The sequence below is a fragment of the Eutrigla gurnardus genome (genome assembly GCF_963514095.1).
Source record: "Eutrigla gurnardus genome assembly, chromosome: 1".
In the NCBI taxonomy this organism is placed as follows: Eukaryota; Metazoa; Chordata; class Actinopteri; order Perciformes; family Triglidae; genus Eutrigla; species Eutrigla gurnardus.
In genome coordinates, this window is record NC_139915.1 from 27,123,350 (window position 1) to 27,136,997 (window position 13,648).

The following is a 13,648-nucleotide window of genomic DNA, read 5'->3' on the forward strand; positions in this document are numbered from 1 at the left end:
CAGACATCGTGAACACTGCAGTGTGTCCTTTTTGCAGAATCTCCAGAGGAACGAGAGGTTGTCAGAGAACAGGATTGAACGCTGGTGTTTGTTTTCTGCTTTCAGCTGCATGGAGGTTTGCTGTTCAGTTTTTAACAGCAGGTCTAACTGTTTGATTTCTGCAGATGCCAGGGTGTTGATTTGAAAAGATTCATTCAGACGCAGGTTCAGTCGTTGGTTCTCCTTCTCCACAAGGTCACAGTTTTTCAGGGTTGAATTTAGAAACACGTTCAGATCTTCGTTCTCCACTTGCAACTGTGCTTTTTCTTGCGACATGTTTTTCAAGAGCAGGCTCAGCTGTGTTTTTTCTGCAGACAACAAGGTGAAGTTGTACTGGGTTGCATTTATGAGCAGCTTCAGTTGGCCACACTCATTTCTCAGAAGGGTGAGGTTTTGATAAGTGTAATTCAGAAATTGTTTCAGTTCTTTGCTCTCCACTTGCAACTGGTTGTTGTGATGTAGTGATCCCACTGTCAGAAAGAGGAGACCGGTCACACCACACAAAAGCACCATCAAAATTACAATCAAAAAAGCTTGCCAACTGAATGGCAGTTTCCTTTTCGGGTTATTTTCAGTTTCTCTTGTGCCAATTTCCTCTTCAACTTCTGTGGCAATTTTAGCTGGTTCCTCAACAGAATTTTCACCTCCACAACTAAGAGGGAAAAAAAGCAAAGGCATCAAGATATGTTACTTTAAATAACAGCTTCTGAAATCACATTGCATGTTACCACATATGTATTACAGACTGGTCTTTATGAATGACTAATCAATTTACGTCTCAAAATCCATATATCAACATCATCAGGTTCTTGTGTAAACATGGGTTCACTCTTGGTACTCCAAAGACATGCCGGATAGGTTAATTGATTACTCTAAATTGCCCATAGGTGTGAATATGAGTGTGATTGGTTGTCTGTTTCTGTTAATCAGCCCTGTGGTAGACTGGATAAGCATATATCCATATATAGATCATATATAGATCAAGATGGATGGATGTATGTATGTTCATTTGTCATGAGCAAACATAAAAACTAACAAAATAAGACGTTACAAAAGTTTCTTTACTCAAGCTCCCTCTTACGTATATCATCACCCAATATTACCACCGAGACTACCTTGTCCTATGTATTATTAAATCAATAAATACATATTACTTACAAAAACAATGTTTTAAAAAAACGTTCAAACAGAACAAAACGTTTAATAAAAAGTAATACAAAGTTGATTTCATACCTCAGGGCCACTTGAATCTCCTCAGTGTCAATCATGTCTTCTCTGTTTCAGTAGCTTCTACTGTACTAGTCTCCGTTTATTTTCCCGATATGATTGTGGCCGCAAAGTTGCCATAACAACGTAATTTGCACTGGCATTAACGGAGCGAGAACCGTTTACGTTTTCCGAGGTGAAGCTTATTGAAGGTTAATTTATTTGAAATGCAATGTAACCCCTTCACGCTACATACACATAAATATAGGTGACAAATATTTAAATTGGAATAGAAAATGTACTTAAATAGTTACTTGAGTATACATATCAAATAAATAAATAAGCAAGAAAGAAAGTCTGGTTTAAAGTAAAGACTTCAGGTAACACTGCAAAAGCTAGTGGTATGCTAATGTGTACCCAGCTAGCATGACATTAGCATCGGCGGAAAGTAGCTTTACCCAGCATTATGTAGGTTATGCTAGTCGTTAACTGTTAAACTGTACACATTTGAGGTACTTGTAGGCTACTTTGCTTCAGTGTCTCCATTTCGTACTAACGTTACCTTATTTGTTAGCCTACTACTTGTTACTCTAACAGACATTTACCTACTAAACGCAAAACATTAACGCTAAGCTAACATACAGGGTTTTAATTGTGAGTACGTTTGCTTTTTTTAAATACCTTTTTAATAACAGTATGTACTTTTATTTTGGTGATATTTGGTGCGCATGTGTGTTCAGACGTCTTACCAGAGCTCTTGTCTGCGTGTGTCTTTGGTCACGTTTCAGTTTAAACACCCCCCAAACAAACTGAAATCAAGCAGCACTTTGCATTGAGCACTTTGATTGGCAGGTGAACTCTACCGGAAACAGTAAAGGCATCTTGGATTCTACCAAAATAAGACAACAAATTACATCCCTGTGTATCAGTTGTACGTGCAAATAAAATTAAATAATTGAAGTTTATTTGTTAAGATAATAATCTATTAGTCATCTGACTAATGTGCAGTTTGCTTGCTGAATAGGCATGATATTATTGGAAGGGGGATGACTAATATCTTCACTGGCTATGTGTCTCCACAATAAACATATTTTGGCAGCAGTATAAAATATATTCATTTATCAAAGTTTTATGATGAAATCCAGATATCCAATAGCTACATACTGACTGTAAACTGTTTGAAAGGTTTACGTTTATGTTTACATAGATGAAAACAAGGGAGAAATGGAAGTGCTCCATATGTTTTCTATATGACAGCCACCTCGTTAGATTTGTATCCCTCTAAGCTACTGACAGTTGTGTCCATGTAGTACCAATAGAATTGTGTTGTGAGTGTTTTCTCAATCTACTAATAATTTACGTCATATTATGAGATGTGAAAAATGGCTAAGAGGTCACTCGAAGCAAATGATACAGGTGTGAGAAGAAAAAAAAGTTGTGTTTTGTGGTCGGAGGACTAACAAGAAAGACATTACAGACAAAATCCAGTCATCCATTCTGTAAAAGAACTGACGTTGTATTTGATTACACTTTATGGGGAACAAAAACATTACTATTTGCAAATGTGCCATCTTATCTGAGACTAAAACTGCAAATCTGTTTCAGTGGATTCTAGTTACAAAGAGCATTTTACGAACGAAGTTGGATTTAAAGGTCAAGCAGGGGGAAATGGGGACACGAAGCAATAACAAATCAAAACAAATGAACACAAGACAAATTTAGCATGTCAAAGAAAGATGATTTTGAAAGTCTGCCAACAGTCTGGTAATTTCCTCCTCACACCAGTGATTGTGCTTAGACTTTAAGTAAACACCAGCAAATTCAGCCTGAGAGGGAGAGAGAAATAAAGAGAGAGAGAGAGAGAGAGGGAGAGAGAGACAGCATGTTTTGCAGGCCAGCAGCTGTTCTCATAACAGAGCGAGGCACAGTGTGCACAAGAGTGAGAATTTACTGAAATGTTAAGAAAAATCAAACCATTCACTGCATATATACAATATATGTCCTCAGTAACGTCTCACATGTTGACGGGATCTGGTTGAAATGTTCTAAGTACCTAAAAGTGTAAAAGGTTTAAAGTTGTATTGCTTGGGCACAGTGTGCCTCAGCTCCAAAACCATTGAGAACCACCGCTGAAGGCTAATGTATGCATGCTATGAGAGTGTGCGTGTGTGTGTTAGTGTCTTTGTAGGATCGGCTGTCTCAGACACAGCTCACTGCTTCCAGAGATGATTGGCATCTGGTTGTCCATGTGGAAACGCACCAGGTGACCAACACTCATAAACACCTGATCCCGGGTCCGCACCTGGACACACAAAAAACACAGACAACAAGGTTAAAAACATTAAGGCCAGCTTCCATTCACCTCTTCTCATGCTTTGCGCATTTGAAGTCCAACACCGCAAACCCCCTACCTGTCCATGTGGATCCACCAGCAGAAGGTGGCGCACGGTGGCCCCCTCCATCCCGCTGAGTACATACTGACCAGAGGCAGAGCTGCTCTCTCGGACCAGGAAATCGCCGCTACAGGCGAGAAGCGACTCCGCCTGCTCTCTTCCTAATCTGGGATGAAAGACACAAAGTCACTCAGGAAGGTGGAGGAAGGCATACATCCGCAGGCAGACACATGAACATGGAAATACACAGGTAGTAAAGGGCAGGGATGTTGATCACCTACCTGCCGTGGAACCAGCTTTCCTCCTGGATCAGGTCCTGGGTCCGTCTCTCAGGCTGAGTACACGGTTCAGCACTGACCTCAGATACCGCTGAGTCTGATGGAGATGGAATAGAGGAAGAATGTCACTGTAAACAAGGGTGGGTTGCTCCAATCAGAATTAACTTTAAACTTGGATAAAATCATGGTTTGTTTTATATTGTTATGCACCAAATAAACGTAATCATTCTAATTCTAGACCTTTCTCCAAATTACTCCAAACTGTGAATGGACAGTTGAGATGTTTTAATTAATGTATTTTAATACAACATTAATATTTGAATTAAAATTACACAGCACAGATGGAGTTGAATTCAAATCTGGTTTAATCATTTAACACAAAGTTTACCTGAAAAATAATTAACCCTAATCTACTCTTTCTCATGCACATAAAAAACAATATAGCTCTAGACATACAAACACATACAGTACAGTGTAGATAAATACATTGCAGTGTATTGATGAGTTCTACCTGCAGGTGGAGCTGGAGTTTCTTCTGTGATGGAGCAGTTCTCATACAGTGAAACAGGCTGAGATGAACAAACCTGCAACAGCACTAGATGAGTCATTCACACAAGATCTGTGTGTGTGTGTGTGTGTGTGTGTGTGTGTGTGTGTGTGTGTGTGTGTGTGTGTGTGTGTGTGTGTGTGTGTGTGTGTGTGCATTCGGGAGCACTGATGGCTTAAAGGTTAGAGGCATGCGCTCATGACCGGAAAGTCGCCGACTTAATTCCCTGACTAGCAAAATAATTCTGGGAAGTTATTACCAACAACTGAGGTGTCCTTGAACAAGGCCCTTAAAGCTCAACTGCTTCTGAAGATGAAAATTAGATCATTCATTTCTTCTAAAATGTTAAATTATGTTTTGGTTGTCATGGGGGGAAAATGAGCTTACTCCAAATGACGCAGTCCACTGAAATATACAATAACACAACTTCCAATTTATACTGTAAATTACAGTTAATAATCTATGCTTATATGTTAATACATATCATTTTTATATTACATCCTTAAGTCATGAGAGAACAACTATCTCCATGCTGCTGACTAAATATTGTTGGTGTGTTAGTGTTACATTTCTCTCTCACCTCCTGCCTGTCAGGATCCTGTTTGTTCTCCTCCTTTGTGATCCGCAGATCCTCCATTCCACCAGCGGGCGGCGTCTTTCCTGGGATCACGTTGTAGTAGTCACGGTGCTGGCTGACTCCACCTTCCTGTCCGGCCTTTTGGTCCGTTATCGTCTCCTCTGGGCTCCACTCGGGACAGATGCTCACTGCTGACCTGCACCAAGAACAGTGACATCACGTTCACCTCACTGCCTCCGCTGTGGAGAAGCTGTCACATGACTTACTAGCCAATCAAAAAGAAAAAGTTGCTAAATTGCACTCCTGATGGGATGAGTGAAACACACATTAAACCCACCAATAAGAGAGCTACAGCAGAAACAAAGACTAACCTGGGGTTGCTGGAGAGCAGCGATGGCGTGTGGTTGAGAAGTTGGCGGAAACGCGTCTCAAAGGCCTGACCGATGCTGTTGATGACCTCACCGGCACGACCCCGCGGGCACTCCAGGATGTGACATGCTGGAAAAGAGAGAGAATAATCAGAAAATATCGTGTGTTTCCACAACGAAGCCGGTAAATCCCATGAAAGCTCAACATTAAACTGTGCTTTACCTCGCTGATTAACGAGGTCCTTGGCAACATAGGCGATGTAATCTGCCATGTCCTGTGAACAAATGGAAAGAAAAATAATAACAAGTGTGACATAAAGGAAGACGATGTAAACTTTGCTGAACAGCAGCCACAAACGGCAACTACAAAATGCTAACTGCATATACAGTATATACATGTACACATGTACTTTAACAATAGCACGAGAATACAATCGTAATAAATTCCTCAGTTCCTTAAATTGAGGGAGGTTGAATTTTATTACCCATGAATTCACCTTTTCATTTATAAAGAAAGAACGTGTTATTTATTTTACATAATTACATAATCTCCCTTTAAAAGTATTCTCTGCTCTTGTATGTACACAAGGTCACCGATGAACCTCCCGACTGTGTTGTTATGGTTCAGTTTATAACCTGTACATCTTGAATACCTAATGTAACCATTGAGAACGCAGCGGTCATGTTTCAGTTAGCTGGTCATCCACGCGTCTTCACTCTTTAATGAATTCACCTCCCATCAGCGGTTCTCTGATACCAAGAGCAGAGTCAGCTGAATATGTTTCGCCATAAAGCCTCTGTGGCAGATTGATTTTAATTCCTCGCTATCTTCTCTGTCCAAGCCAGCTGAGATGAGGCTTAGAGCACACTACAAGATTATTTTAGCTAATTAATTAAACAGTGAGCTATAATCCCATCCACAGCTTCGCTGGTGTTGTGTTTCCCAGACAGAAACACACGTTCTCTCTAATCTTTGGCCGGTGCCACGTAGCAGAATTGAAAAATGGCAACAAAATATGACAGCGTTCATGGATGCAAACCAAATGATAACCAACAGTTTTTTTTTTGGTTTTGTTAGGCAAACAGTTCACTAAGCAGGATTTGACCTAGACAGCGGCTAATAATCGACACATCCTGCTGGTGTTCAGACATTAACCACGCAGCATTGATTTTTCTTTTTCACTCAGTACGAATAACCCAAATTCTGTCATATGGAAATAACGTTGGCTCGGAGGGAAAGAGTAGGAAAATAGATAAGAGTAATTAGTTTGAAACGGGCTTGACAAGGTGTAAAGATAATGAAAGCACATACCGGCTTTGATGGTTAAGTCATAAGAAAAAGGATTTCATGACTTGTTGCTTATAGTAATGCATAATCCTCAGAATTATCCATCAGAAGCCAATCAGGGATGATAATGTTATCTTTATAATGTATATAAATAATGGGAAAGTATATGTAATGGGAACAAGAAAACCAAACTGACAAAAGGAAGATAGTTTTTACTGGTAAAACGTAATATTAAGGGGAATTTAAGTGTAGGCAATGAAGATGCATGGAAAGTGATTGGAAAACAACTTAATTTAAGTGGTAATAAAGTTTCTTTGCATCCTGGTTGTTCAAAAAAATAAAATTCAAATAGTAGACGTAAGCTAGTCTGAATTATACATATTGCTTCAGCTAACCACATCACATCACAACCAATGATATGTTGGATAATTATTTAAATATGTGCCTCAGCATTGAGGCTCTCTTAACCTAAGACCCAGGGATTTGATAAATAGCTTTAATCCTCAAGTTTTCCTCCAAAATTGTTCTTTTGGCGTCTTGGTTAATATGGACCTTGCAACTCCAATTAAAAGTATAAAAGATTTGAGAGCTGGGTTAGGAAATAATTCAATCCTCCACAAATGGCAGCAAACCAAGCAGCAATCAAGCTAAATCAAATTACTCACTGTGTACGTGTGTGTGTGTGTGTGTGTGTGTGTGTGTGTGTGTGTGTGTGTGTGTGTGTGTGTGTGTGTGTCCCTATCTGCACATGAAAATGTTTGTTCATGTGAAACATTTGAGAATATGAACATACTGGATCTCCTCCCGAGGCAAAGGAAATGGCCTGCATGGGGTGGTGGGCAATCTTCTGAGGAGGAGGAGGAGGAAGAGGAGGAGAGATAGAGGAAGAAAACAAGCTTTAACTTCATGCCTCAATAATTGAGATGTGTGACGGTTATAATGTGGTTAAGCGTGCTGAAGCGGTCACCTGTAAGGAGGAGGCAGCGATCAGAGTCACGCTGTCTGTGGAGACAGTGAGGATGATCCGGCTCCCAGAAAACTGTAGGTTGATTTGACCCAGAAGAGCAGAGAGTCCCTTGCACACGGGCTGATGATGCAAAAAAAAATTCTAGTTGAGTCTGTGTTGATTGCATTTGTGTGTGTGTGTGTGTGTGTGTGTGTGTGTGTGTGTGTGTGTGTGTGTGTGTGTGTGTGTGTGACCTTACCCTTTTAGTTTTCACTGCGGATGTCCTCTCACACAGTCTGCTGATTGCCTCTCTGCACACACAGGAACACACATTATGAACATGTACACATGCAGACGCACAAAGCACACGAACAGGCCGAACACAGAGATACCTTTGTAAACATGCGACCCGTGTGCGCCCCGCTGACATGTGACTTGCATGTGAGAACATGAGAGGAAGGGAAGCACATCACAAGAAGCTCATATGCAGCATGTCAGTGAAATATGATAAACTGTAACTGTACTTTTGAAAGTAGTACCATATGCAGTGGTGCAATGGGACTAAGTATATTTACTTATGTACGATTTTGAGGTGTTATTAGTCTACTATACTCTTACATGTATTATATATAATGTATATAACATTCTATAATAATATAACATGTTGAAAGGAGTCATTCTGCCTTATTCTACTTGTTTTTATTACATTTTGCTAATAAAACGTCTCTACTTTTACTAAAGTAACATTTTGAATTTAGGACTTTTACTTTTAATGTATTATTTTTATATTTCAATTTTTACTTAATTAAAGGATCTGATAATGTATCCCACTTTATTACATTTCAGAGGGAAATATTGTACTTTCCCTTTCTTTAATTTAGTTACTGCAGATTAACATTAACAAACAAAACAGACATTAATTGGTATAGACTGAACTACCCAGCAAACTATCAAGTGGCTCAATGGTGGAAGAAGAATTCAAAGTACCAATACATTCATGTAAGCATACTCAAAGTAAAAATGATGCAGTTAAATTCCTACATAAGCAAAAGTATTATGAGCAACATGAACATCAGTGAGCTTTGCCTGTTTAGATAAAGCTATACATTCATATTGAAAAAATATATAGATTACAAGGGGATGGATTAAAAAAAGCTGACTGAAAAATGATTAAAACAAAACAACGACTAATAAAGATACTCTGGTATGTGTGCTCATATTGAGGCAGTAATTCGTCAGAGCTTTGCAGCTGCTGACGCTTGGGTCAAAGAGGCCAAACCATACAAAACACCCACAGACACACGAAGGCATCATCCCACTATCTAGGAAGCAAGACTATTTTCCAGGAGGTACTTTTCTTCTGCCTGAAAACAAATTGTATATAACGGATTGAGGTCTCTCTCTCCCTCTCTCTCCCTCTCTCTCCCTCCTCTTAATAAGACTATGAGAGATCATTAGGAGGAAATTCATCTAATTGGATTTTCTGCCCCATCATTCAGCAGTGTTGTTGTGAACAGAGGTAGCTGTGTCCTTTCGCCGCTTTGGCATCCTGCACAAATATGTCAATATCAAATGATGAGGAGAAAGCCCCGCTTTATGAAACATTATACATTTAATTTGATTTCCCCCTTTGAAACATTTTTTTTCAAATAAACCACACATGTCTTGCTTGGCAAATAGAGTATATGTTGTAAAGTAGTTTCCTCTGTTCTTTCCCTTCGCATCTACGCCTCATGTTATTCTGAGAGTGCATTCTCATGTATTTTATGTTTGTGTGCTTGTGTGGTGGGAGGACCTCCTACCGTGTGACTTTCATTCTTGTGTTGAAGTCGAGGGTTCTCATGGACTGGGTCACCTCCACGCTACCCATGTACTAGGAAAACACAAGAAAACATCACTTACTCACTCATTCCAATATAAAGTAATACAATTACAATAAAAGTCTTAAGTGATCCCTGACAGAGTGCCGATGTTGGCAATGTTTCCGTACTGTTTCTCCTCAGTTTAATTGGGGTTCAAAGATCAGTCAGGCAGATAGTAAGATGTTTATGCCAGCCAACTATACTATCTAAAATGAGTGAGACTGCTTAAGGAACATTATAAATACTGGTGCACATAAAGAAAGACTCTGGACTTTTTGAGGAATGCCTCTGCACTTCGTCGGTCAGGACCTGTAGCCTGTAATCTGAAATGTTTTTTAATATTTTTATTAATTTGCTGTGATTACATTTTTGGTGCAAAGCTAACATTTATACTTTGCCACATGGATAATTGCACTCAGATGAGAAAAAAAGATACATTTCACTCAAAACTGTATGGCTGTGTTTATGCTGTAATACAATATTTGATGCTTTTATTTTCTCTCTTTTTGATTGTTGACATCCGCAACAATCTTTGGTAGGACTACCCAGGAAATAATTAAAACAAATATATATATTTGACAAACATTTTTCCTTGTAACTTTTAGAAATAAATGAATAAATAATTACATTTTAGTTTCAGCACCTTTATGGATAATGTGACTGTCTCAGAGCGCTGGAGCATTAGATGTACAGTACAGTTGTGCTAATGGATAACCAGTTATCTCCTGTTATCTGACACATGAGAAATAGTTCTGGACATCTAGATGTGTAGTTAATGCGACCAGACAACATTTAGGCCATGTGCTTGGATACACTTTGGCCAGTCCCACTTCTATTGGCAGTGAGCTTCAGCAGAGCTGAGCCTATAGGCTGGAGGCAGGATGAGTAAGTCCACTGATGAAGACCAGACTTAAATCAATATATGTGTGTGTGTGTGTGTGTGTGTGAGTGTGTGTGTGTGTGTGTGTATGTGTGTGTGTGTGTGTGTATGTGTGTGTGTGTGTGTGTGTGTATGTGTGGGGTTAGTGGACGTCAGTGTGTAATGTATGTGTGTGCTTGTTTATAAAGGACAATCAAACAGTCCGTTCTCATTTCCATCAGTGGTCAGCTCACAGGCCCTGCTCTTAATCATCCATGCGGACACACCTCCGGTTCTAGGACAGCATGGGCTCTGCTGATACCGGATACATTCACACACACACCAGACACACACACACACACACACACACACACGCATACACACGCACACACTCGCACACACTCGCACACAACGAAAGCGGAGCAGAACTAGAGAGGAGCAGAGAGCCAGGATGAGTCACTACTGCCTACACAGGAAGCTCTATCTGAGAGGGAGGGGATGAACGTACTAAAGTGAGTGTGATGGTGTGGATAGAGCCCAGGGAGACAGAGTGTGTGAGTGTGTGTCCGTGTGTTTGTGTGTGTGTGTGTGTGTGCCCTGCGTTCACATGGATGCGTTTGTGTGAGCTCTAGTAGGAATGAAACTGCGTACCTCAACTCTCCGATGGGACCCTGGATATGAGGATAGCTCCACTTTCTTGCATATTGTAAAGTGAAGAAGTTTTACACTAGCATACAATCATTATTTTAGTGATTAGGCTTGAACAATTCTAGACAAATTGTTGGGGGAAAAAAGTGAAAAAACATGTAGAAGTGTCAGGCAAGGGAACTCCCACACACTCTAAGAAGCACTCTGATGCACAACCAGATTTCTGTTTCTACAGTGTGTATTCATGCACTGCTATGAGTTGACATGTGAGAGGTACCTTGATGTGATGGTGAACCATTCTGGTCGCTGCCGCCACCACTGTACAGTCATCCACTGCAGGGGGAGTCTTCAGACGGCACAGACCGTCCCTGTGCTGTGAGCAAGGAGGATAGCTGGGGGTCCAGGGGAGGCTGACCATCCGATGCAGGGTGATGGGTCTCTTTGTACAGCGCAGAGCCGAGTGAGTTAGGTTGTGGTCCGTGGATAGGGGCCCATTGAGGGAGGGTTGGCTACAAAATCTCTGGTTAGAGCCCCACGCGGCTCTGGACGAGGGTCTGTCAGTGTGTCCGTCGGTGGTCGTGTCCCGGGCCGTGTTGGTCTGTCCCCTCAGGCCCCGTAGGGAAATGGGACTCTGCAATCGGATGTTGGCCACACGTGGGATGAAGTCCCTCAGGGTGGAGGGCCCGTGGTGCGTCGGGGTCCCGGGATCCAGCTGGGCAAAATCAGAATCCAAGCATAGGTCCCTCTTGAGGGGCAGCATTCTTTGGGGCCGGTCCTCCAGGGACGTCAGCGAATCGTTGCGCAGACGACTGTATTTGGTGCGCTTCAGCATACCTGTGGAAGACGACACAGAAAGGTGTGACAATCAGGCAGGCAGCACAGGGGGCTTTCATTGCACCGGCTACGTCTGTGACGACTGCAGAAGTGATGCGCTACCTGGTGAGAGTGCTTTCTGTGATTCTAACCTGGGTAAGGTTTGCTCTCTCATAATCAGGGAACTGGACGAGGGAGAGCACTAGGATGAAGCAGAAACAAATTAGACTATCAATCACAGAGACTTGATGACACAGATCTGACTACAAATAGCAGAAAACAGAAGAGGTGTCACATGCATTAAGTTGATACGTTTGGTTGTCTTGCTAATCAGGTGATCTTTGGGTAATGATGTAAGCGTCTGGCGTCCTCAGACTATTACTGTGCCGTACAGTAGATGCAACTCACCAGCGTGGGACCGGGGACGTCCTGTGTAGCCTAAAGTCCGGTCGGCTCCGCTCTAGCCATGCCGAGTACAGTCCCACTATAATGACCATACACTTTGTCGGGTCTGTCGCCAGGCTTCCAGCTCTGCTTCACCTCCACATCAACTTTCCTCCCCTCTGTCTTCTCCTCTCTGAGGCACAGCCGAATTGTGCAGCTTTTATGAATGAACTTTTCTCTTTTTTCTTTTTTATGAATGAGAGGCTCTCGCTCTCTTCCTCCGTCTCTCTCTCTCTCTCTCTCTCTCTCCCCCTCTGACGATGCATGCAGATGAATATGTGAATGGAGCAGAGGAAAGATTGACAGACGGCCCCTAAGGCTCTCTCCCCTCCCTCACCCATAAACTACCATCCAATCACAGGCGGGCAGGGTGACTCATGCTGTACACACACATACGCACACACACATTTATACACTGAGGCAGAACCAATACAGTACATGAGTGCTGCTGAGTCTAACATCAGTTGCACCTGAGAGATGCTGTTAGTGTTAATAAACCGGCTTTCCGCCTAAAAATATTATTAGGGTTTGACACCTTCTATAGAAATAAACTAAAGTGACTTGATTTACACTAATAACACATTCCATAATATCCCTAATGCATGTCATTCCCAAATGGCCTGCATGGACACACAAGAGGAAGGGGATTTAACTGGAAACATTTGCATTTCCATTTGATTCCAATCAGACTCAATATGACAGGCGCCGACTACTGTTTTACATAATGCACTTATTTCTGATTAAAAGATTAATATCTAACAACAGAAAAGGGAAGGCAGAGCGTAGAAGTACTTGCATACTTCGTCCCGGAGTCATAGATTCAATTTAAGAAATGTAAATGTAAATAACTATTGATGTTTCCTCCAAACTAAATTACTTAATTACAGATAACTTGACTGCATACCACGTAAATACGCCAGATGTCTACAAATATGATTGCTATTAAGTGTTCAGCAGAGGTTTGTCCCCACTTGGTGGTTGTTTAGTAAAACTGCATCAAGGCCTGCAACTAAGAATTATTTTAATGATTGATCATCTCAAGATTATTTTCTAGACATGAAGTGAAGTATTGTATTTTTTTGGCCAATTGCCGTGATTAACAGTGATAGGGTGGAAGGGGGAGATAGAGAGGGAATGACGTGCAGCAAGGGCCACAGGTCAGATTCATCCCTGTAAGGACTCAGCCATAGTATATGGGGTGCCAGCTCTATCAAGTGAGCCATCTGAGCACCCCAAGCATTGTATTTTTCTATGGAATATTGTAAAAAATAAATAGTAAAAAATGCCTGTTGCATGATTTGATTCAAATAGCTTGTTTCATGCAGTAAAAAACCCAAAGAAATTCAATTTACTATCGTATACAATAAAGAGAGGCATTGA

At 41.1% G+C, this 13,648-nt stretch overlaps 1 protein-coding gene across 3 annotated transcripts; it reads right to left on the reverse strand.

Annotated features, from left to right (window-relative positions):
* Positions 1-2,767: 2,767 nt before the first annotated feature.
* LOC311013000 (SHC-transforming protein 1-like) lies at positions 2,768-12,391 on the reverse strand. 3 transcript variants are annotated; one of them, XM_084008862.1, is made up of 14 exons: positions 12,233-12,391; positions 11,977-12,026; positions 11,289-11,845; positions 9,445-9,515; positions 7,902-7,953; positions 7,664-7,783; positions 7,490-7,543; positions 5,632-5,683; positions 5,412-5,538; positions 5,044-5,236; positions 4,428-4,500; positions 3,920-4,013; positions 3,657-3,804; positions 2,768-3,547 (listed from the first exon to the last, which is right to left on the reverse strand). In XM_084008862.1, the coding sequence occupies exons 3-14, from the start codon at positions 11,841-11,843 to the stop codon at positions 3,419-3,421; spliced, it is 1,668 nt and encodes a 555-aa protein (XP_083864988.1). In that variant the 5' UTR covers positions 11,844-11,845; positions 11,977-12,026; positions 12,233-12,391; the 3' UTR covers positions 2,768-3,418. The 3 variants fall into 3 exon arrangements, with proteins under 3 accessions (XP_083864988.1, XP_083864987.1, XP_083864986.1); XM_084008861.1 differs by having other exon boundaries at positions 7,490-7,540; positions 11,948-12,026; XM_084008860.1 differs by having other exon boundaries at positions 11,948-12,026.
* Between the last annotated feature and the right edge of the window lie 1,257 nt (positions 12,392-13,648).

Excerpts from the sequence above, each read along its gene's own strand:
- LOC311013000 (XM_084008860.1), bottom strand. The coding sequence starts at position 11,999 with ATGAGAGAGCAAACCTTACCCAGGTTAGAATCACAGAAAGCACTCTCA. Across the intron at positions 7,784-7,901 it reads CCGCAGTGAAAACTAAAAGG|CCCGTGTGCAAGGGACTCTC; the intron begins GTAAGGTCACAC and ends TTGCATCATCAG. Across the intron at positions 4,014-4,427 it reads AACTCCAGCTCCACCTGCAG|ACTCAGCGGTATCTGAGGTC; the intron begins GTAGAACTCATC and ends CATCTCCATCAG.